The sequence below is a fragment of the Fusarium coffeatum genome (assembly GCF_003316985.1).
Source record: "Fusarium coffeatum strain FIESC_28 chromosome Unknown BRIP53273_contig_5, whole genome shotgun sequence".
Taxonomy (NCBI): Eukaryota; Fungi; Ascomycota; class Sordariomycetes; order Hypocreales; family Nectriaceae; genus Fusarium; species Fusarium coffeatum.
Window position 1 is genome coordinate 113154 of NW_022157804.1, and position 23696 is coordinate 136849.

At 50.1% G+C, this 23696-nt stretch overlaps 8 protein-coding genes across 8 annotated transcripts; 2 read left to right on the plus strand and 6 right to left on the minus strand.

Moving 5' to 3' along the window:
• Window positions 1-93: 93 nt before the first annotated feature.
• On the minus strand, window positions 94-1005 carry FIESC28_00221 (uncharacterized protein; the record flags this gene model as incomplete). The annotated part of the gene is made up of 11 exons (XM_031154372.1): window positions 94-228; window positions 279-299; window positions 355-375; window positions 432-473; window positions 537-557; window positions 615-635; window positions 683-703; window positions 762-779; window positions 838-852; window positions 913-933; window positions 988-1005. The coding sequence occupies 11 exons, from the start codon at window positions 1003-1005 to the stop codon at window positions 94-96; spliced, it is 354 nt and encodes a 117-aa protein (XP_031021544.1).
• A 1021-nt stretch (window positions 1006-2026) lies between these two features.
• FIESC28_00222 (uncharacterized protein) lies at window positions 2027-3499 on the minus strand (the record flags this gene model as incomplete). The annotated part of the gene is made up of 3 exons (XM_031154373.1): window positions 2027-2653; window positions 2708-3042; window positions 3097-3499. The coding sequence occupies 3 exons, from the start codon at window positions 3497-3499 to the stop codon at window positions 2027-2029; spliced, it is 1365 nt and encodes a 454-aa protein (XP_031021545.1).
• A 975-nt stretch (window positions 3500-4474) lies between these two features.
• FIESC28_00223 (uncharacterized protein) lies at window positions 4475-5185 on the minus strand (the record flags this gene model as incomplete). Its single annotated transcript, XM_031154374.1, has 1 exon — window positions 4475-5185. One exon carries the CDS (start codon window positions 5183-5185, stop codon window positions 4475-4477), a length of 711 nt encoding a protein of 236 aa, XP_031021546.1.
• Window positions 5186-7304: 2119 nt separating this feature from the next.
• FIESC28_00224 (uncharacterized protein) lies at window positions 7305-9418 on the minus strand (the record flags this gene model as incomplete). The annotated part of the gene is made up of 2 exons (XM_031154375.1): window positions 7305-8119; window positions 8173-9418. The coding sequence occupies 2 exons, from the start codon at window positions 9416-9418 to the stop codon at window positions 7305-7307; spliced, it is 2061 nt and encodes a 686-aa protein (XP_031021547.1).
• Window positions 9419-11239: 1821 nt separating this feature from the next.
• On the minus strand, window positions 11240-12351 carry FIESC28_00225 (uncharacterized protein; the record flags this gene model as incomplete). The annotated part of the gene is made up of 3 exons (XM_031154376.1): window positions 11240-11410; window positions 11465-12002; window positions 12053-12351. The coding sequence occupies 3 exons, from the start codon at window positions 12349-12351 to the stop codon at window positions 11240-11242; spliced, it is 1008 nt and encodes a 335-aa protein (XP_031021548.1).
• Window positions 12352-13830: 1479 nt separating this feature from the next.
• FIESC28_00226 (uncharacterized protein) lies at window positions 13831-15492 on the plus strand (the record flags this gene model as incomplete). Its single annotated transcript, XM_031154377.1, has 3 exons — window positions 13831-13979; window positions 14033-15191; window positions 15250-15492. 3 exons carry the CDS (start codon window positions 13831-13833, stop codon window positions 15490-15492), a joined length of 1551 nt encoding a protein of 516 aa, XP_031021549.1.
• A 1206-nt stretch (window positions 15493-16698) lies between these two features.
• FIESC28_00227 (uncharacterized protein) lies at window positions 16699-19005 on the plus strand (the record flags this gene model as incomplete). The annotated part of the gene is made up of 3 exons (XM_031154378.1): window positions 16699-16817; window positions 16868-18700; window positions 18750-19005. 3 exons carry the CDS (start codon window positions 16699-16701, stop codon window positions 19003-19005), a joined length of 2208 nt encoding a protein of 735 aa, XP_031021550.1.
• A 523-nt stretch (window positions 19006-19528) lies between these two features.
• Window positions 19529-22745, minus strand: FIESC28_00228 (uncharacterized protein; the record flags this gene model as incomplete). Its single annotated transcript, XM_031154379.1, has 6 exons — window positions 19529-21350; window positions 21405-21689; window positions 21736-21839; window positions 21887-21969; window positions 22024-22158; window positions 22208-22745. The coding sequence occupies 6 exons, from the start codon at window positions 22743-22745 to the stop codon at window positions 19529-19531; spliced, it is 2967 nt and encodes a 988-aa protein (XP_031021551.1).
• Window positions 22746-23696: the final 951 nt, after the last annotated feature.

Here is a 23696-nt window from a genome sequence, read left to right on the forward strand (position 1 = left end):
AAAGGTTGGCACAACTCTTACCTCTCAGACTAGCTAGACCACATTCTCGATATAAAAAAGGAATTACTGCGAGAAAGTTAGCCTTGCAACCTTTCAGCTTGCATAGACGGGGATTTGTACAACGTTGGCATCCTCGTCCTCCTCGGCCTTCTTCTCTTCGGCCTTCTTCTTCTTCTCAGCCTCTTTGGTCGCCTTGGCCCGCTGCTTGGCCTCTTCAGCATCGAGGCGCTTATAGACATTAGTGATATCTCCCATCATCGTAAAGACACAGTACATACCTGGATAGTCAGGAGCGCTTGCTAAACAAAAGCAATATCAGTCTCGCACCAAAAGAATCGTGGGCATTCAACTTACAGCCACCTCCTCATCGTGCCCCTATCGTGTCTGTTAGATTGTATTCCCAATAGACAGTTGGGTATGATAGTACTAACCTTCTGCTTGGCCAGAGACTCGTCGTGCTTCTTCTTGTAGTACTAGAAGCAATGTCAATCATTGTGCCAGTGTCTTCCGACGTCCGAGGGCTCTAGAGGACTTACGGCGACCTCTTCGCCCCAGAACTTCGCAGACAATCTAGATCAGCATCGGGAAGAGTAAGTGTTCACATGGTTTCTCACCAGCTGTCTAGCGGCGTAATACTGGATTTGATCAGCTGAGGAAGAAGCAGCAAGAACAGTAAGCTTACATCGCTCATGGCTTTAGCATACTAAGTTCCATTATAGTTGGTACTGGTACTGTAGCGATTTAGCTGGGTGATGGGTTACCTCGAGCTCGTCGGCGAACTTCGCAGTACCTTTAGTATGATGGTCAATAAAGCTTGAAAGGGATGTATGGACTCACGTCTGAGGCATCGGGCTACAAATCATTTGTTAGCGAGGTCCATAATACATTGGACTGTGGGTAAGATTCACTTACGGGCGAGGGAAGCTCAGGGTGCTACTCAAGAATCAGCGACAAGACTCATTGAAACATGTTCTGGCTGTTACTTACAGCGCCGTTGTTGTTCATGCTATCGATTCCGTGAGAACCAGCCAGGTCAACAGCAAATGTGATCGGGAGTTGACCTTACATGGATGATGAATTGTCTGTCGCGAGAGTCAGCCGTTTATTCAAGCCAGTGGGTTTCGCAGTGTACTTACGGTGAAGAAAAGTTGAAAGTTTCTAAGTATCGCCCGTATGTCAGCTATCATCCCTCCGTAGTTGTGTGTATACTCGCTGTTGGAAAATAAAGAGCTATCTGAGAAGACCTGCGCGTCAGCAACACCGATCGGGAGCGGGGGTTGAGGATGGAAACATACGGACGCGGGACGCTATTCAGTAGTTAGTAAAAGGATCGGAATGTAGAAAAAAGGTTTCCTTCTTCGTAAGCGGGCTGAGGGTATTTACTTACCGAGATGTGATGATGGTGTTGAGGAGAAGAGAGGAGGAGAAGCGAGAAGAAAAAGAGGAGGGGGTATTCTAGTGTGCAGCGGCATGTGCGCGTCGATTACACGCCCAGCGTCAGGCGCACAAGCGCATTACGGCATCGATACGCATTATGATCATAACCTCTAGTCATGGGGTCCTAGTGAGTATCACCGAGTCTTACTACCATAATGTTCTCTCCAAAGCCATATATTTTACTACCATTGAACCTTTATCAAGCATCATACTGATTGCACTTCCGTCCATAGCATGATAGAAAGGGTTTGATATGCGCTCAACTCACCGAACACGGCGGTTAGAAGATTTCTGTGCCTTCTGTCGTTTAGCAAACCTTTATCCACGAGGTGAACATGTTAGGACTTTGGAGCCAGAAGGTGCTGGCTTGAGCATGAATGAAGAGTTTGCTTCTACGTAGACAACGCAACACAGAAAGTATTGATTAAATCATTGCATTAAACTCATTGATCTATCTCGACTTTTGTATGCCATAGGGCCTTCATCTCTGCCCAGTTCCTCATGAGATGTAGCGGCAATTCCCATCGCGTTTTCCTTGTCCTTGACGCCAGCCCAAAGCAAAATCTCCCGGTCATACATCTGTCCTTAATTACGTGAGCTTAGCCTGGCTCTGTTTGGCCTCCTGCAGCTTCTCCTTGGACCACTCCTCAATGTCTCGACCACCCAAAAGTTCTTCAATGTAGTCAACCAGCTTAGGTCCAATCGCGATGAGACGGCGGAGAATATTGATGTCGCGTTCATCCTTCTCCTGAGACTCCTTCTTCTCTTCCAACTCAATGAGTAGGTCGGACAGGGCAGCAGCTTGGGCCTCTGTCATCTTGATTTCGGCGACCTTGTCGGCCAGACGTTTCTTCTTTGCCTCGATGTCGAGATTTCCGGCGTCGAGTTCCTGAGAAACTCGGCGTGCCTTTGCCTTTGCCGCAGCTTCGTTTTCATCTGGGTTCTCGGAAGGATAGAGGCGTACTTGGCGGAGTCCCTTGATATTGACGGCGTACTCTGCCTCCTTGCGCTTCACCTCTTTCTGTGCCTCAGCGATCTCAGTCTCGATTTGCTCCTTGACAGCGGTCTCATGCAGGATCGCCTCGACGCGTTCACGATGACGGATACGAGTGGATTCGATTTCTTCCTTGGTGCGTCGAATGGTGATTCCGGCGCTGGTCAATTGACCCTTCAGGTAGAGATCGTGGGCCTCTTGGGCTTCCTCAAGAGATCTGAACTAGTTGGCGTCAGTAACACTATAGCATATAGCTAAAGACCATGTTGCACTCACCGAGACACCATCAAAGGGGGACTCTTCCGCGCGGCCGCTTTCTCCGACCGGCGTCTGAAGTCCGGTATGGATGTTGGAATGCGAGGCGGGCTGGCCGATGCTTGCGTAGCCCTGTGTAGCGATCTGATCCGCCTCGTCACCTACAACGGTGATAGACTCACTAGCCGGCTGACGCTGCAAGTTGATGTGAACCATCAGTCTCTTCTTTGCCATCGGGGCAGTCTTGTCAGTGACACTTGAAGAAGCTTGTTCATTTGATGCGGCTTCTTTGTCATCGCTGGCCTGAATAGTCTCGGAGGTACGCGAGCGACTGTATGCAACGCGGGAACGGCTGGCTACAAAGGGTAGTCAACACCTTAAAGTTCCTGTAATTTATCGTAGATACTTACCCAATGATGATCGTGGCAGACTAGGAAGAGCGCCGCCTCGTCGGGCAAGACGCTGAGCACGGAAACGGAAAGAGCTTTGGCCTTGGCCTTGACCAGCCAGCCAATCAGTAGCTTGCTTGATGGTCTTGTTGCTCAAAACGCAGCGGTACTTCTGCATAGGGTGCTCGGCAGATCTATCAAAGAGATAGTTGACCAACTCGTTGAGGGTCGTAGAAGTGCGTGGCAGATCATTCTTGATCAGCCGGTAGAAGCGCTGGATAAGAGTCTGGTTCCAGCGGTTAGGTTCAAAACACTCGACGAGCTCCCAAGGCCATTCATTCGTCAGCTCGTGAAAGCGACGGAAGGCGGCAATAGTAGGTTTGGGGTATTCGTTGTAGGGACTAGGGACGGAAAGGGAGGGCATCTTGACTGAGGTGGTGGTGGAAGGTAGGTTGATGAAGGAGTGTGAGAGTGTTTGAATGATGGAGTGGTGGAGTGGTGAAAGGGAAGATAGACGCGTTGACGCGTTAAGGGATTTGAAAGAAAGGAGAAAGGGAAGTCGCGTCGGAACTTGGAAGCAGAGGTTGTCTTTTTGGCAGGTGCGGCAGACGCTGGCAGTGCGAGATAAGAAAGTCGCAGTGGAGCCTCAGGCCTGTGGGAACTCTGTTCTGGGTAGCATTAGGTGAGGTTACCCAGTTATGAAATTGCGTGTCCCTAATCCTTAGACTATTTCTGTGGCCAATCCTTAGACCATTTCTCAAATCTTAGGCTGCGAGGTGGCAGGATGGCGACCTTAGAAACCTGGTTGACAGGCCACTCATTCTTTATGGTTACAGGAGACAGACAAGCTTCAATCACGTATTCACAATGGCTTCACTTAACTATCTTAGACTCTCACTTCATTCTCTTTTTCTTTCTTATATCTTGCTTGCAACATATAGTCCCGTGCGTTGTCATCTCTTGAGGTGTCTGCTATCCTGATTGTCAACGATTCCTCTTCGCATCATCCAGAGACGTTGGTTTCAAAGGTGGTTTCGAGCAACCTGTATTTAACATCCTCTATTATTCTAGTCCTTGTTACCAGGGCGCATTCTTCGAAGTGATGTTGTCAGTGAAGTAGTTTGCTGTGCCCAGATCACTCAGAAAGCTGCCTTCGAGGCCACTTCCTATTGCTGCACACTGCCTGGTAACTTTCAATCACATTGTTTGCTATGGTTTCTTTCAGAAGAAGATGCAAATTCTTTGTTTCTTCTTTGTTCGTTAAGTTTAAAATCGTATTGTGACCTAATCATTTGCCATTAACTCCCAGTTTCAAGTTCCAAGTTCCCAAGCCTCAGCATCAGAGAACGTTGAGCTCCTTGAACATATCCCCCAAGATCTTCTACTGTTTCTGTTCTATCTACTTAAACCATCTTCTAATCTTATCCCGCTGCCGCTTGTACCATCTCGAGTCTTTCCCTTCGTCGTAAGGCTTTTCAAGAACATGATCAGCCACCTTCATAGCCGCACCCGTCGCAGCGCCAACGACGACGACCTGCTTCGTCAAGTCCCCGTCCTCCTGATACCAACCTAGGCTCTTTGTTTCAGCTGTGCCGGTCGCATTCTCAGCAGCGTTGGTCCATCCGTTAGCGATAGCCGTTGAATGCTCGAACAGACCATGACTCATGCGATTCTCCTGGTCCCAGACGCTGGCAGACAAGGAGTTAAGCGGGGAGAATAAAGAACTCGTATGGTTCGCGATATAAGTCCCCGCGTGGTTAAACCATTCAGTAACGGCTTTTGTTCCAGTAGTAAAGTCGTCGTGGCCAAGAGTTATGGCTGTGCTCCCAAATTTCGTGATTGCTCCCTCCATCAAACCCTTGGCTATAACGCGTTTCTTGATCGTGATGCCCGCGTTACGCAAGGCGGTTTTGAGTTCATGAAGTTTAAAAGCGTTGGAACAAAGGCTGACGATGTTGACGCCGCAAGACACCAGCATATGAGGCAATTTGATTGAGAGAATTCCTGATATAACGGTTCCGAGACTGTCGCGACCAACTCCACGGACCAGTTGTCGCATTTGAAGGTCCAGGTCCTCTTGGGAAAGGCCTTGCAGCTGAAGAGGGGCCATCTTGGAGTCGATAAAGTGTCGTACGATGGTGGTGTTGTGTTGAGTGGATGGGTTGATTGTTTCTTGCCCATGGTTCTCGTATCAATACTGGACGCATGCCGCATTTATATCGTAGCTCGCCATGGCCGGTAGGCTAAATCAACATACCTTCACATGCCCAACCGCCAGCGACTGGTACATTTAATTCCAAATGCCAAAGAGACTCGATTTGAGGCTCTGCAATATTTCTCATCGTTGGGGGCGAGCCTTATAGCAAGGCGAGTTTCTTTCTGGGGCTGAGCTTGTATGAGATGGGCAACGGAGTAGACTTCCCGATGCCTGATGACTTCCTTTGTGGTTGCACAGCATGGCCCCCAACCACTTAAACTGCTTCAGCACAATTTGAGCTTAATTTTTAGCATCAATAACAAAGTGACATTCACTGCAGCTAGAGATTCCACCCCATCCGCTGTTGATACGCGGACTTGCGGCTCAAAGCTGAGTGAGATGGACTGAGCATCATACGCAATCTCAGACATCTTGATCGTTCGTTATTGGCCCGGGCCATCAGCTCAGACGAGTTTGGGGTTGAAACTGATGAACTCTGCCTAGTACCGCCACAACAGATGATGAACGTGGAGTTAAAGGCCTTGTCTGGTCGGAAATACTTCTAGAATATTTCCCAAAGCCGAGAGGGGACGCTAAACTTGGGCATAGGACTTTCTGAAACGGCTTACATGGTAGAGTGCTGACGCTGTTCACGCGACCATGTGCCATATGCTTATCTGGGTTAAATACATTGAGACTTTGACCATCGCTTCTGAAAATTACAGCCCATGGGCTGTGCCTTTCTGTGAGTCGTTGCCGCAGCCTCCGTAATTATCTTGCTCAATCATTGACTGTCGCCGGATGCAGATGAACATGACCTATTTCAGGGTTTTTGAAGGTCAGTCATCAAGTCGTACAGTTCAAACCACAGATGAACATGACACTGGTATCTCGCCGCTAACTCTCTGGAAAGATAAGATACATGTCAAAATAATCTCAAGGCTGGAGGTTTGGAGTAGCTTCGGGCAATTCTAGCCTGGACGACTGAAAGCCGACATGAGTAAGTGACTATTGTCAATAGAATTCTTGTGGTTCGACATCACAACAAAAAGAACGGATTCGGACAGTTGAAAATGTATCATCTACGCGAAAATGTCTTCTAAACGCTAATTTAGTCTTACATGAAGTGACCAGTTCGTCTCGTCTCATTTGCTTTGGACGACCAAACACTGACAATAACCATCTGCTGCTCATGTCCATCGCATCGCGATACCCTCACCATTTGCATCCACCAGACAACAAACAGCCTTCAAGCGCATTCCCAAAACGCCGGACAAAATCTCCGGCAAATACTGCAGATCTTCTATACAGCATCGTGATGTCACCCACGCAATACCTATTAAGGTAACCCGGTCCCAACGTTAAAAGGAACGGGAAAACACGTTACGTACGGAGGATCCGTTCATTACCGACAAACGACGTCACTCTCCAGGTGTCACGATAATCTGGGGCTCCAGATGGGTCCTGATGTAATGGAGCCTCATTTTATGGGGATGGCGACAGAAACATCGACGATCAGAATGGAGATTCTCCAAACCGGATTTATTTGCGGGGAATAAAGCAGAATCCCCAATCGATCGACCGCGGGGAATAGCGGCGTCAATAATTTTTACAGAGGTTAATTGATGGGATGGTTTGGCGGGGGAATACTCATTCATACAGGGAAAGGACCATTAAAATAGTGTCACGAAGAAAGGTCAAAATGCGACCGTAGGATGTTCGTTAATAGCGATTCCCAAGGGAAGTCGGTAATAACTGGAATATTCCTGGCGGGTCAGTAAATGCACGTTCATCGCAATTAAGAACACCATCACAAGAAGATAATAAAGTCAAGATATGATCATAAGTTGTTCATTAATTAGAAGTAATTACCAAGGAAAATCCATAACTCCTTGTCCCAAGAATGCCCAATCCTGCCTGCATCTATGCGCCGTGCTTTTATAACACAATGTCCAATGCCTGGGAATCTTCTATATGCTACACATGCCATGTCTTAAAACAAAAGAAAGCCACATCACATCTCGCTCCAATTTTATTCGTCGCGCGATTTGCTGTAAGAACCAGTGCTGCCGAGGCCGTTCACGTCAACGTCGAGACCACCGACGCGGGCGGGGCGCTGTTGGCTGTAGTCAATGGCACGAGCAGGCATGCGCTCCTCCTGGGACTCCTGGACGGGCGCATTGCTCTGTTGCTCGAGACCCATGGAGGCGAGGAACTTGATGGCGTCGGCCTTCTCCTCGGCCTTGCGGGCCTTGCTCCATTGAAGCTCGGTGGAGGCGATGTCGATGACGCGGGGGAGAGCCTCGAGAGCCTTCTTGGAGTCGAGGAAGGAGAGACGGGTGCGGCGGGCGATGATGTCGGCGACGGTGCAGGCGGACTCGGCGCGGATACCGTGGGCGACCTCAGCCTCGAGGTAGGGAAGGCCAGAGACGAGACGGGTGTTGAGAGCGGGGTTGTGGGCGAGAAGAGTCCAGGCGCGATCACCGTAGTTGTGAGCGAGGTGGTCAGCGACGTCAGCGTCGATGGGGTACATCTCCATCAATTGAGAGGCCAGAGAGGTAGAGTATCCGTGAGCGCCGATGAGAGGAATGTTGCGGGTGCAGCAGACGCCGGAGGTGGTGAAGCCGGCAGCGTTGGCACCGCTGATGTCGGGGAGAGCGACAGCCTGGGGCTTGAGGTCGAAGAGCTTGATGGCCTCGTTGACAGTGTCCTCGGCCATCTCACGGTATGTAGTCCACTTGCCACCGGCGCAGGTGAGGAGGCCGGAGGGAGAGGTGGTGATGAGGTGGTTTCGGACGAGCGACTCGGTGTTCTTGGCGTTGGGGTTCTTGACGAGAGGTCGGATGCCTGTAAATGTTAGTATCGTGGGCAGATCAATTGATTGAGCGGTGGTTACTTACCAGACCAGGCAGCCTGGACATCCTTGCGGGAAAGAGCAGAGTCGGGGTTCAGAAGCTTGCTGGCCTCACGGAGAATGAAGTCAACATCGTTCTGCTGAGCAACAGGAGCGCGCTCAACCTCGCACTGGTTGTCGGTGGTACCGGCGAGGGTGAATCCTTGCCAGGGAAGGACGAAGATGACACGGCCGTCAGAGGTGGCAGCGTCGAGAAGACCGATACCGTTGGGGCAGATGTCCTTGGGAAGCATGACGTGCACACCGGAAGCGGGAGCGACGATGGGCTTGCGAGAGGGATCGTCCATTTGGTGAATGGCATCGGTGAAGGGACCTGTAGCATTGACAACACCCTTAGCGCGGACCTTGAAGGGCTCAGCGTTGGCAGAGTCGCCATTCTTGGAAGCAAGGACATCGCGGACTGTAGCGCCGTTGATCTTGCCACTGGCATCCTTCTCGAGACCGGTGACCTCAACGTGGTTGAGGACGGTACCGCCGTAGTGCGCAGCAGTCATGGCGAGAGCGACGTTCATGCGAGAGTCGTTGTGCTGACCATCGTAGTAGACGAGAGCACCAACCATGTTCTCCTTGCGAAGCTTGGGGAAAGCCTCGAGAGCCTTGTTCTTGCTCATGTAGTAAGAGCTCTCAAGACCCTGGGAGCCAGCGAGAAGATCGTAAGCCTTGGTGCCAGCCCAGAAGTAAGGCGCCTCCCACCACTTCTGGAGAGGCAGAAGAATGGGCAGCGAGCTAGACAGATGGGGAGCAATGTTGAGGAAAGTCTTGCGCTCGCGGAGAGCCTCCATGACGAGCTGCAATTGACCGTAGTCAAGGTTCCAGACAGCCTTTTCTAGATATCGAACGCCACCGTGGACGAGCTTTGTGCTCTTGGAGCTTGTACCGGAGGAGAAGTCATCGCGCTCGACGAGGGCGACCTTGAGGCCGCGAGTAATTGCGTCGAGAGCAATACCAGTTCCTGTAGCACCACCGCCGATGACGAGGAGATCGTACTCTGTATCCTTATCGGGCTGGCCGCTGCGACGCAGCTCAGCGAGGGCTTCGGCGCGGGCTTTTGTTGCGCTGAATGTGGGAGGAACGATGCGTCCTGTTGAGTCGCGCTTGAGAGGGACGAGAGGCTTGTCGACGACGTGAGTCTTGTTGCGGGTGGCGTAGTAACCGCCTCCGACAGCGACAGTTGTGGTGGCCGCAGCTGCGAGGAGCAGAGGGCGCTTCATCGACCGTAATCTTTGTTGCATCTTGTGTGTGTATGTGAATGTGAGGTTTGGGGGTTTGTCGCAATTAAGGTGGGCGACCGTTTGAGGGGGAGGAGAAAAGAAGTTGGAGAAAGACTGGAGATTGAAGTCTGGGGGAATAAAGATAAAGTCAAAGACCAGCGGACAAAGGAAGTGTTCAAAGGATGTTTATAAGACTGTATAGATGACGATCGCGGAGGATGTGCCCATAAATTAGGTGGAGTTGGAAATGGGTCAGTTTACTCGAGACTGATATCATGGACACTTTAACAAGTTTTTAGTTTTTTTTTTATTCCTCATGGCCCCAAAGTTTGGGGGTTGACTCAGTGCTGCAGTTGCAGAATTAGGCTATGCAAACGCCCTGGAATGGCCGAACCCAAGCGACTGACCAATTTACCCTGCGAGTAAAAAAAGTAACCTTATGGGCTCATCTGACCTGATTCTGACCCGCAGACAGAGACAAAGACTGTGCAATAAACGTCGCGAACTGCGTCGCATGGCCTGAATGGGAAATCCGGCTGGTCCTGAGGCTCATTCAAGGTGCAAGCCGCGTATGCAGTTCGGGGTGGGAATACCGAGTTCGCTGACGTCGACATCGAGATTTTACCCCTGGGCTTATGCAGCTCGGCGTGCAAAGCCCGAGTCTGACGCCGAAGACTGGATGGATTTGGGTTAGTGGGTTTCGGATCATTGATTGTCCCGTCTGGTGGGTCAGTCCGATCCGGAGTTTGCTCCTGTGAGTCTAATCATCCGCCCCCACCCCCAGGAGGGGAAACCCCGACTTCGGGGGTGCGTAAGAATGATGCACTTGTTGCCGTAGTTGAGCAGAATAGTACAGTCATTTTGCCCCATCATTTCGCGTGTCATTCATTGTCATATTTTGTCACATCTGAGCCGAGCTGTTCATCTTTCTGTCACCCCGCAGCCGGAGATGTCAACTTTGGGGAAACCGTGAAAGTTCAGTAAGTGACGGCTGAGCATTTGGCTAAAAGAAAGACGAGTCTCGCCCTGCGGGAATTACAGAAAATGCATTTGTTCAAAAGAAGTCCATTTCAGCTATGCGATATCGATTTTGTGGCTTGAGAGGCACGGGCGATTTTCCACTAATTATATGGTGAAGATTCTTGTCTGAAGCTATCACTGGTGGATTTAGTTGGACAATATCTTGAGCTGACAAGCCATCAATACTCGCGAACAAGCACCCCCAAACTTCAGCCAACGGTCAAATTGATCAGTTATCTCTTGAGAAAAAAGCATTCGACCTTTCCATGGTGTTTTCGCATTTGCGACAATTGCGATGCCGACGATATGGGCGATGACGTTGAGGATGATTGAAGGTATAGGGTTGGCGGAACGAATTTGGTTAGTCTGCCTTTTCAGCTCATTAGACCTCGCAGGAGCTCAATCACAACCACCTTCTGCCTTTACTTCAGAGAGCTGTCCGTCTCTTTTTGCAATTGGCTAACTGGTGCGGAAACACAGAAAACACAATCAAGACTCCGTCTTACCCCACAAGTCACCTCATAATCACCGCCGTTTGCGAGTCACAATCATGTTTGGGAGCATCTCAAATGATAGCATGAGCTTCTTCTCTACTCTTTCGACTACTTCTTATCATAACGCCACCACTCCACAAAAAGGGTAAACATGACGAAAAGCAATAACACATGACAAGACCCGTTCTGCTAAGCTGATGATGCACGCTTGCTGTATCCAAGCTGGGTCACGTCACATCACCCCGTTCTGGTACGGTTTTCAAACTCGACAACCCTAGCGAATACCTCGTCTTCATCACAAAAGCGACCGATCATTTCAAGATAAGAATTATACTGGAGAATTTGCGCTGTATGTGTTAGACCACGTCGAGCGACGAGGGCTTACGAGACGAGGAAGACCCATGCCAGGAGTGTTGATGGGACTGGGTCCAGTGTAGATGAAGACATCATACAAGAGACCACCGAAAGCACAACCAAAGAATGGAGCGACCATAGGAATCTGGATATCACTGTCAGTCGAAATTCTCAATTCACGATACGAACAAAGACTTACCCAGAAATAGTACCCGCCAGCAGACCACACTTCACTGCCGTATCCGAGCATGTACGAAACCAGACGAGGACCGAAATCACGAGCCAAGTTGATGGCGTAACCAGTCTCCCAGCCGAAGCAAGCACCGATACCGAAGATCAAGAAGAACAGACCAAGCGGCATCAACGGACCAGCACCAATGTTGGCGCTATCGGCCATGGCAAAAATGACAAACTGCAGAATCGTGCTGGCGATGAACTCAGAAAAGAACATGCCAGTGCGTGTCATGAACTCTGCGGGATATGTGCAGAAGATTCCAGCAGTTGCGTTCTCGCCAATGACGGTACGGACACCGACACCTTCATACGCATCAATGGCAGATTTGTAGTTGCCATATACGATGAATGCGGCGGCCATGGCTCCAAGGACTTGAGCGACCATGTAGATGGGGAACTTTCGCCAGGGGTGACCTCTGAACAAGCAGTTGGCCAGAGTCACGGCTGGGTTCAAGTGACCGCCTGATTTACCTCCGACATACACTCCAAGCATGACACCGAGACTAAGTTCATGTCAGTGATGAGCTCAATTACATTGACGACGACGACTTACCCCCATCCCCAAGAGATACTCTGGTAATCACCCTTTGTACCACGGCTGAGCACAACTTGTGCAACGACACCATCACCAAAGAGGAGGAGTGTGAAGGTACCGAAGAACTCCGAAAAGGCATCTTGACAGTACTCCCTCATCCTACTCCAAGCATATTGCTCAGGCGGGGGAGGAATCGTGGGCGCCTCACTGGTCGCCTCACTGTACTTCTCAGTCTGGCTCATTTCGACTTTTGTTGGAATTGAAGACTTGTGCACTGAAGACTCTGAGATGGAGTCGTGAATGGTATCGATGGGCATCTTGGGGGGAGAACAAAAGAAGATGAGGTTGCAGAGGGGAGGAAAGATGGATGGGATGAAGGATTGTTGGCAACAGGATGCAGGACAGACAGGTTACAGTCAAGATTGGCGGGCGTCATCCACTTGGCTCGGCATTGCTGGGGATCACGTTACAATTTATGGTCAGCAAACGAGAGGATGCATACAGAGGTGGTGCTTTTGCCCCTCGTTCCCTTTACGGCCAAGACGACCTGTCTCTCGGTGATGGAAAACACCAACGTACGTCCATTTACCGAAGATGCGAACGCCTTTCCCGTCTATGTCGAAGCTTGCAAGCATGCTGATCCCACCTGGATATGGAACGAGACTATTTCGGGGACATGTCGAGAGGGGATGAGGGACAAATGGTCAGCAAGTACTTCCGATGCAATCGAACCATGACAGGGCAACGGGGCCAAGATGGCGTTCAGGAGGAAACTCTACTTGGATTCGGTCATGTGCAAAGGAGACTTTTCTCCAACCATGTCGCTCGGCGGCGCACCACCGAAAAAGAACCAACAAACAACGCCGTGGGATATCCAACACCGAGATAATTTGCTCTCATCAGGTTGCTTACACCGAAGGCCTGGGACTGAAGAAGAGGGGCAGAACGGTCGAGACTGGTGCGGTTTTCTTTCTCCACTACATCAGAGCAACCCCAGACTATTGAAGAAGAGAGGGAAAGGATTGGCGCTTCTCCGGATTGACCGAGGTTAAGTGGTTGGCTGCTCAGAATTAAGGTATGGTCAAAGTTATATTGACCCGCATATACGCGACCAAGGTGACAAGCGGATCCGAATCAAGCTTCTGGAACATGGGATTGCGCTTCCCCTAGTGCACTGCGGGGAAATGCAACATTCTCACCCAACCCCCCTGTCGAAGTATAGATACATGAGGCAGGTATCTTGCGCTTATGAGATCCCGATGGACTGCGCCTTTGTCTTGTGACATGGGCCTGTAATTCGGTATTCCCCAAGCCGAGGCCTTTTTAGCTTACGGACTCGAAGAGGAAAGTGTTGTTGGTTGTGTGCTACGAACAAGGATGGGCTCTACAAGGGTGTGGCCTGTGTGTGAGCGAAGGATTCGAAATGTACTCATTCTCATCTTGGGTCTGACAAGCCACTTGGGAACCCCGCACCTGGGCAATCTCTTGGGGGAAGAGGGGAGACCAGGGGGATGTGGGAAACGGTTTCCCGAGATGCACTTTGGTCCCGGATTGCACTTGCACTTGCACGAGAGATTCGGTGTTTGTAGACGTTTAGACACCGAGGTAGGTCAGATACTTAAGGCCAACAATTTACCAAGACCCGTTGCGCCTGTCCCGAGATGCAGTTGCAGCGAAACTTTATAAGGCGATCGTTCACGTCAAGATTCAATTTGTCACTGTTGCATTTTTGCCTTTCCCCATCTGAACACTCTTTCTCCACACAATCTTCATCTCGTTACCGTCGCCGCAGCACAATGCCTCTCCTCAACGGCAAGCCCAACCCTACCTTTATTGGTGCTATTGATCAGGGTACTACAAGCTCACGCTTTCTGATCTTTGACACCAGTGGCGATGTTGTCGCTACGCATCAGCTTGAGTTTAAGCAGTACTATCCTCATCCTGGGTAAGTCACGTCCACAACATCTACTTTTGAACGATTATTGATGGTGTGTTCAGATGGCATGAACATGATCCTGAGGAGTTGGTGAGCTCTGTTGAGCAGTGCATCGACGGCGCCGTTGAATCTTTCGAGAGTCAGGGCCACTCAAGAGATCAGATCAAGACCGTTGGTATCACAAACCAGCGCGAGACTACAGTCGTCTGGGACAAGACAACCGGCAAAGCTCTGCACAACGCCATCGTTTGGACAGACACTCGCTCAAAAGATCTCGTGCGCCGTCTCAAGCGCCGTCTCGGCTCCAGCGAGCTCATCGCGCGCTGCGGTATTCCTCTCTCCACGTACCCATCCGTCAGCAAGCTTCTCTGGCTGCTACAGAACATTCCCGAAGTCAAAGATGCGTACGAGCGCGGTGTCTTGGCTTTTGGAACTGTGGATACGTGGTTGACGTACAAGCTCAACGGCGCGACGGATCGCGACGTTTACGTTTCTGATCCCTCGAATGCGTCTAGAACCATGTTTATGAATCTTGAGACGCTTCAGTATGACGAGGATATTCTTGACTGGTTCAGAGTCGATGATTCCAAGATTACGCTGCCAAGGATCGTGCGTTCTTCTGATAGCAAGGCGTATGGTTCTCTGGCTGGTACGTCGCTCAAGGGAGTCAAGATCACCGGATGTCTGGGCGACCAGTCTGCAGCGTTGGTCGGACAAAAGGCGTTTACCCCCGGTCTTGCCAAGAACACGTATGGCACAGGCTGTTTCCTGCTCTACAACGTAGGCGCAAAGCCAGTGATCTCGTCGCACGGTCTTTTGACGACTGTCGCCTTTGACTTTGGCGAGGGCAACACCATGTACGCACTAGAAGGCAGCATCGCGGTAGCAGGCTCCAGCGTTAAATTTCTCGTGGACAATTTCGGCTTCATCGAGTCATCTGCCAAGCTGAGCGCTCTGGCGGAGACGGTGGAGGACAACGGTGGGTGCACCTTTGTTACGGCCTTTAGCGGCCTGTTTGCGCCGTACTGGATTGACGATGCGCGAGGAACCATTTTTGGTATCACGGCGTACACGCAGCGAGGACATGTTGCGAGGGCTACGCTTGAAGCGACGTGTTTCCAGACCAAGGCGATTCTCGACTCGATGGAGAAGGACAGCGGACATGCTTTGACCGAGCTTGCTGTTGATGGCGGCATGTGCAATTCGGATCTCATCATGCAGGTACGTAACCATCACCAGACCACGATCCATGTGCGACACTTTGCTAACCCTTGAACAGACCCAGTCAGATCTCATTGGAATCCCAGTAAACCGCCCCGCCATGCGCGAGACAACAGCCCTAGGCGCAGCCATCGCAGCGGGATTCGCCGTTGGAATCTGGAAGAGCTTTGATGACTTGAAGGATGTCAATACTCAAGGTCGTACCATCTTCAAGCCGCAGATCGCCGAGGAGGAGGCGACCCAGCGGTTTAGTCGATGGACCAAGGCCGTTGAGATGTCCAAGGGCTGGGCCAACGAGTAAACGTAATTCAGAAGTGGTAATGAAAGAGGACATTTGTTGATTTGTTTGTTATGTACTAGTACTTGTTTGATAGCTTGCATGGATTTTTATTCTGCTGCCTGGAACCAGGATCTGTCGGGCTACTAAAGGAGAAATAAGCTGATGTTGGCTGAGCTTACCTAGTTTGACAGAATGAAGCAGTCTAGATGCAGGTCTTAAAATCCACCGAGTGGATGAGTTATTTTGTCTATGAGGGTCTGAATGGAACACTTGACTTCTTCTAGACATGCACTAGCCTCCAGATCCTCGTACCATTCGCGGCTCCGCAGTGTTATTTCCGGAGGAGGGGTTCAAGCTACTGTACACTGCATCCCCCTCCCTCAGGGTGTCAGAAGAATTGGCCCCTAGGGGTATAAGGGACGAAATAATTTGGTCGCATTATGCTAGCTTAAACTAGCATTTAGGCTACTTTATTTAGGAGGCCTAAGCCTTAGAGGACATTTCCTCTGCTACCCACCTACCCCTACCACCCCTCATATCTCACTCACTACCCATGTTGTTGTGCCGAGTTTCGGTTGGTCCCGTTGCCCCTTGGCTTCTGTCATGGGTCAAGGATTGAAACGTTTCCTTTCTGCAAACTCCTGCAACACGCCGGGTAATCCGGGGAGACAAGAACGCATGTGTGCCGAGACATCACATGTGCAGTGTTAACCATAGATAGAAGGTCTTCTGTTTGTTATATGCATGACATGCGAGGATCCAGCGTTTAACGTTGGCATCTCGACTTGGCTTTTACAAGGATTGTTTCGGATGTTTGGTCTAATAGAGAAGTAGTTGAGATTGGGTTGTAGTCGCATTCTCACAATTGAATGGGTTACAATTGACCTTTCGGCATGTTTACTGACTGTTGTTCAATATTCGCCGATCTCATTGTTGGTGTCTGTTGCCCCTCATTTTCCCGTCTTAGCAAATCATTTCTCATCTTTCTCCACTCCACTCAATTTCTTTTCTCCCTCTCCACTTCGGCGTTACTTTTATCACCCGCATCTTATTTCAATCCAACGCTCTCCATTCAGGGAAATCAACGCCGGACTAGAGGGGAAAAGTTGAACTGCAAGGGGACCCAGTAGCTTATCTCTCTTTTTTCTTACCCCAGACCCTCTTCTTTCCCATTGTTTGGTGCTGGGAACAGTGGAGAGCACGCGCTGCGAGGGAAAAAGATCGCCCATGACTTCCATCAGCGGACCCTCCCTGGCAGAGGAGGAAGCCAATTCGACATTGAGCGGTTCTAGCGGTGATGAGTCGAGGTCCAAGAAGCGGAGGAGGGAGAAGCACCAAAAGATATCGTATGTTTATCAATACAACATTAATGGAAAATGGATCTGAACTTTACTAGGTGTGAAATGTGCAAGACGCGCAAGGTGAAATGCGACCGCGCTGAACCGGCCTGTTCGTGGTGTGCGCGACATAACAAAGCTTGTGTCTATCTTGAACGGCAGAAACCAGGGGCCGCAAGGAATGGGTTTAGTATTGAGCTTGAGGCCAAGGTCAATAGGATTGATGCGTTGCTTCAAGCGCTGGGACGGAGAGTGGAAGAGCATATTGTTCAAGATCATTCTCCTGTTGTTTCGCCGGGTGGGAATGTCAACGGTTATGCTTCGACGATTGATAGTCGGATTACACCTGCGACGCTCCCAAGGCAGTCTTCGTTCTCGCAGGCCAAGTCGCCAGCTGTTACGAGTCCGTGGCAGGTCACCAATAGCCAGAATGGTGGTCCATCACAAACTCAACAGCACGGAACCAGTGCAGGAACACCAGCTCAGACGAACATCCCAACACCATCAGCTATACCACGAAACCCGTCTATCCAGTCTTACACCATCGATCTACCACCACACGACATCATCTACAGTCTAGTGGACCTCTACTTCAAGCACTGCGGAACGTGGTGTCCTATCCTCGAGCGCAAAACCATCTTTGCCACCTTCTTCGGCTCAACGTCAATGGAGGAACCTGATCGGATATTACTCTATGCCATCGTAGCAACCACGTTGCGCTTTCTCAAGGACCCCAGACTATCTCCTGAGATGAGTGCATACTATCACTCAGTCGCCAAACACACTGTCCAACTTTACGCAATGGAGCATACCACCGTTCCAGCATTAAGAGCTCTCGTTATCATAACTCTCGATGAACTAGGAACATCAAACGGCCCACGAGGATGGAATCTTTTATCCTTACTAGCCCAGAACGCAAGACAACTAGGTCTATGTGAAGAAAGCAGCGTCTTCCTATCAGCCGAAGCATCAGAAGTCACCCACACAGCATCATCCCATAGAGTAGCCGCCAGCAAACCCGAATCCTGGATCGAAGACGAAGGTCGTCGACGTTTGTACTGGATGATATTCCTCCTCGACCGCTACGCAACAATCGCCACACCCACCTTTGACTTTGTTCTCTCCGACACCAAAATCAACCGCTTCCTACCATGTTCCTACGATCTCTTCTCCAAGAACGTTCCCGTCGAAACACGCTCCTTGAGCGCGTGCAATAACAAACAATCCCCCATCATGACATATCTCGTCAACAAGCCCGAGAATCTCGGCAGTTTCGCGTATCATTGTGAGATTCTTGTTATTCTTAGTAGAATACATGAGTTTCTGAAGATGCCGGTTGATGTCACCTCTGCGAGCGACATGGCAGAGTGGCGGAATACGTATCGGAATCTTGATCGCACGCTGGATGGCTGGTTGCAGAGCTTGCCGAGTGAATATAGCAAGATTTCTGCGCTGTGTCATTCTGATCCTGCGAGTCGGGTTGCGAATTGGTTTATGTTGCATAGCGCGTATGTCACGGCTGCTGTACGATTACACTCCTCTGCAGCATATCCAACAGTACGATCTCACATTTTTGTTCCGTCACATTACGCGATGCAGAGATGTTTGTCAGCTGTCCAAAGCTTAGGGGATATCACGCGTGATGTGCTTGAAGCAGATGGTCTCAACCTTCTTGGACCCTCGTTTGCGTTTTCACTTTGGGTTGCTGCGAGATTATTACTTGTTCATGCTGCTACGGTTGGATGTACGGTGGATTCACAGATTGATTTCTTTATTGAGACGTTGAGGGATGTTGGACAGCATTGGGAGGTGGCGAATAATTATTCTAAGATTCTTCAGCGTGTTGTGCAGAGGGCGAGACAGGGGGATATGGGATTCTCGGCGATGCGAAGGTGCGTCTCACGTCCATTCACGCCGCATTATTTAACTAACGTTTATCAGGAGCGCGTATGACTTGGTCACCTTGACATCCACTGCACGACACTCAGGCTTAGAAGCTACATCAACACAAGCTACGTCGCTAAGTGAGCTAGATAACATCGATGTCTTCGAGTTCTTCAACTATCCACGTGCCTCTATGAGTTCAAATGCGCAGTCGCAGTTACAGCTGCAACCGATGCGGACACAGGAGAGTCGGAGCAACGGAGCACCTGATCCTGAAGCGGACTGGTTGGCTTTTGGATCGCCCTTCACCTAGGCCGGGGACGGATAGTTATCTGTTGGTTGAGATACTTCAAAAGCCTCGCGGCATGTACAAACTTGTCTTTGAGCGATGCATTGTTTACTGCTTGCAGCGTCTTTCATGTTGGTTACCCAGTTGGAAAATTAGAGTTCCTCGAAAAGAGAATACACGAGCATTCGTCTTATGAGCCAAGAACACCGGAAGTGAAACTCCTACGATCTGCAATCTAAGTCAACTGAAATCAGGTGTTTTTGAGTTTAGCCTCCGCCAATCATCTATCTGAACTCAATCGGACTTCAACGGGGTCGGCAGTCATTCCTCCGCCCCAAACTCTGTCTCAGCTATCAAATGCCCCGATGCCAAGGGCGATTTACATTCCAATCACGCAAGCAATGTTTCAGATCGACAAACATGATATTCATTCATTCAAGATCATAACAAGGTATCAAAGCCATACGTACATACATAACATAAACATAAACATAACATACTTTCATGGACATTAACATGAATCGTAAAACAAACATAAACTCATTCCTTAGCTATCCCAGATAGCTCCGTAGGCAGGAACGCCACGCGTTTCCAAACCGTAAACAATCTTCTTGGTAATCTTCTCATTCGCGATGATCACCACGGCCTCCGCCTTGAAGGCTTTGACCAGGTTGTAACCCATTTTCACCAAGTCAGGTCTCCCGAGCTTCTTAGTGTCGTGGATGACCGCGTTGGGGATGCGCTCGGCGATAGTATCGCAGATCTCCTTGCCAAACGTCTCTTCGGGGTTCTTGGTAGACCAGATAAGTTGTGTAGGGCACGAAGGATTTTGAATGTGGCCTAGCACAGGTCCAATACCTGAACCTGTTGCGATGAGGACAACGCGGTTGAACAACGTCGCGATACGCATGACGCCGCATGTTGGGACGCCGCGTGTCCAGATGTACTGGGGACCGTTCTCAATGGTTGTTTTCGTCCAGTCGCCTGCGTTAGAGACGACGAGGGAATAACCTTTTGAGCGGCCATTGATGGATTCGGGAGCGGGAATGGTGGCGAAGGAGTGCCATTCCTTGAGGGGTGCGCGGGAGAGACGGGTGAAGGAGCCGTTGACTGGGACTGTGTAATCGAAGTGAAGTCTGATGGCGTGGTCTGAGAGCTTCTCTGCTTCGACAGGGACTTTGCGGAGGAAGCACCATGAGGAAGCGACGCTCGCTGTGGCTACAGCCAAGAGCCAGAAAGCGGGTGACTTGACGCAAGACTCTCCCAATGTGGTACCAGCTGGCTTGCTATCGTTGGCTGCGAGGACGACTTGGACCCAGAAGAGGGCAAGCATAGTCCAACCAGCGAATCGATGAGTCCTCTCGAAGAGATCATGGTAGCGCTTGCGAACAGTTGGCCAAGCCATACCGATCATACCGACAAACATAGCCGAGAGGATCCAAGAGATGACTTGCGAAGCGATGGAAAGATTACCCCAGTTAGGACAATTTCCAAAGCTACAAGCAATATCTGCAATGTTGGTCGCCAAAAGCCAAGCTCCCGCACTGACAGCCGCACCGGAGTGAACGCCTCCAAGATGGTAGATCTTCGCACAGCGAGATCTGATGGCCAGAGGCCAAGACTTGGGGACGCTGCATGTGATAGTGTAAAGAGCGTTGATAACGAATTCTTGACGGACGAGGACGGCGGTTGCTAGGTTGATAGCTGTGATAATACCCATCCATTCTCGGTTGATGCTCGTAAGGAGCAGAGCGATAGCAGCGCCGATGTTGAACAGGCCAACGAGTGAGAACAGGCGACGATAGACGATGAGGATTCTGTGGCGCAGTCCTCGAGCTTGTTTTGGAAGATCCTTTTCAGGAAGAGCCTTCTCAAGATCAAACTCCTTCTCAGCAATGAGCGTCGCATCGGAAGCATCCGAGAAGGAACTGAATTGCGTAGCACTCGAAGCATTCGAGTCCATCCTAGCATGCGCCAACACAGCAGGCTGCGGCGACTTGACAACCGCAGTCTTGGACATGACAGACATCTTGAGCGCATGCTTATCCACTTTACCGTTTGCGGTCATGGGCAAGTTCTCAAGTTGGTGGTAATGCGTCGGCATGGCGTAATAAGGCTGCAGAGTCTTGAGATGTGCTTCCACGACCGGAACAGGAGAGTGGCTGGGTGTTACGAAGGCGTGGATTTCTTCGTTGATGAGGAGTGCGGTTGCGGTTTGCACGGAGGGGCAGGACTTGATGCATGCGACTACACCGTCTAGTTCCACGCGGAAACCTTTGACTTTGACTTGGTCGTCTATCCTGCCGAGGATGTGAAGAGTGCCGTCTGTGTTCCATTGGCAGATATCGCCGGTGTTGTACATCATTGAACTGTATCCGTTAGCATCGAGTTCGAATAAAGTTGGTTGATAGTGTGGCACTTACCCGTCTTGGGCGAAGGGATCGAGGCGGAACTTTTCAGCTGTCTTATCCGGCAAATCGACGTAGCCTCGCGCCACTCCCGCGCCACCGGCCCAGACATTACCGACTTCACCGACGGGCACTGGGTTGAGGAATTCATCTAGGATGTAGATGTTGTTTCCTGGTGTTGGTTTACCGATTGATAGAGGTTGGTTTGGTGTGTGAGGGTGCATTGTGTTGACGATTGTTGTTTCTGTGGGACCATAGCAGTTGAAGTAGGAGAGGTGAGAAGCCCAAAGGTCCGCGAGTCTAGGTCTGTTAGTTGAGGTCTGGTGGGAAGAGTTTTGTGACTTACTTTTGGCAGCTTGGTTCACCTGCCGTGGCCACTGTTTTCAACCTGGGGTAGTCTTGGGGGTTTTGTTTTGAGAGAATGCTTGGTGTGCAAATGAGAACATCAAGCTTAGATATGTTAGTATATACCAACAACATTAATAGAGAAGTCTTACCTCTTTCAAAGCTTTTGACCAGTCTGATCCTCGAAGGACCAAGGTACCCCCGTTGGTCAAACAGCCAAGGGTTTCCCATGCAGCTTCAAAAGGTTAATTATGATCCTTGTGAATATCAAAAAGAAGGTTTAACTTACCCATGTCAAAGCTAACGTTCAATACCTGACCAACGCATGTTCCTGGTCCGATGCCCAAGCTACCTGGTGCTTGACATAGCAAATTTGTAACGTTGCGGTGGCTAACATCTACACCCTTTGGTGTACCAGTTGTGCCTGACTATATTAGTGGTGCGACATAAAGCATGAACATGACTCAACTTACCAGAAGTATATATCACATAACAGCCAGCCTCAGGTTGACTGAAAGGCACAAAGTCAACCTTCTCATCCACCTCATACTCATCCTCAATAACGACAACGTTTGAAACACCAGTGTTATCAAGGCGATGAGAAGTAGATTTTGAAGACACAGCAAGCTTGCCACCAGTCTGCTTCAACACAAACCTCAACGTCTCTTCCGCAACAACACCACCATCAAGCGGAACATATTGAGCACCGCAAGACAAGATAGAGACGATACCAACAAGCATACCAACACCACGCTTCACAACAAGCGGCACACGATCACCAGGCAAAACACCAAGACTCTGCAACCGCCTCGCTAGACGAATAGCCTGGGAAGCAAGCTCACCATAGCTTATCTCAACGGGCGGCTCGGCAGATAGATCTCGTGCCGCGGCTGCCGAAGGCTGTGTAGCGGCATGGTGGAAGAAAGCTTCTGTGACGGTTGAGAAGCTAGGTTGACTGCATGTACCTCGTGTAAAGGACACGGGCACGGCAGTTCCAGGAGACAAGCTCATACTGGACAAGGGGATTTGTGAGGAGGCGTGAGATGAGAAATGAGGATCGTCGTACAAGACAAGAGATAAAACTCAAATCCGATGAAAGGATGAGGGAAGACGAGGAGCTTTGATGATTTGAAATTAAAAGGAGTGTCGAGTCTCCCCACCAAACAAGCACGTCTGTTCTTAAATAGACAGATACGCATGCTTAACCTTCTCCGCTTTCAGCAATGTTTTTCTTGATCCTCTTCCCTGCCATCTTTACTCACACGCATAGCCTAACGTTAACCCAACCCCCAGCCTTCCTCGTCATAAGCTTGCTTGGCAGGACTTTGGCAGCTATCAAGCAACCTACACTACAAAAAGGGTGACAACCCGTCATGTGCCGTAGCACTCTTAGAGGGGGGGTCGGTAGTTCAGAATCAAGGCCACACCTCCGTGGTGCGTCTTTTTTTCCTCGTCCGTAAATTGACAGTTTTTGATTTCTCTCTTCCGTTACTTTTCATGCTGTTTGGGGTAACAATCATCAGGCTAAAGCCGTATGCAGTTTGGAGACAGGGGAGAAAGCAAGCTTTTTGACTATGTTGCAGGGATCTGGGCAGGCACGGACTCGGGATGGAGCGCTGAGAGTTGTTTTCTTGTGAAAAAGGTAACAGAAACTAAAAACAATACGTGGAATTATTGAAGTCTGTTTGTTTGTTCTCTCACCGTCCTGACAGTGGTTTGGTGTTGGTTGGGTCTGTGGATCTGATTTGATCCCTGTCAGTCTAAAAGTGTTTTAGTCTCTGTTCTAGCGAGGTGATGGGACCCGCAGAGGAGACGAGGGATCTGCGGGAAGAAGAGAATTAGTGAAAGTTCGGTTCCGTGGATGCGGTTACTACAAGGGTACGCCAAGACATCGACAGCATGCGGGAGCTGCAGGATCTCACTCCGGCATATAGACCCAAATCTGACATGGGGGAGAGGTGA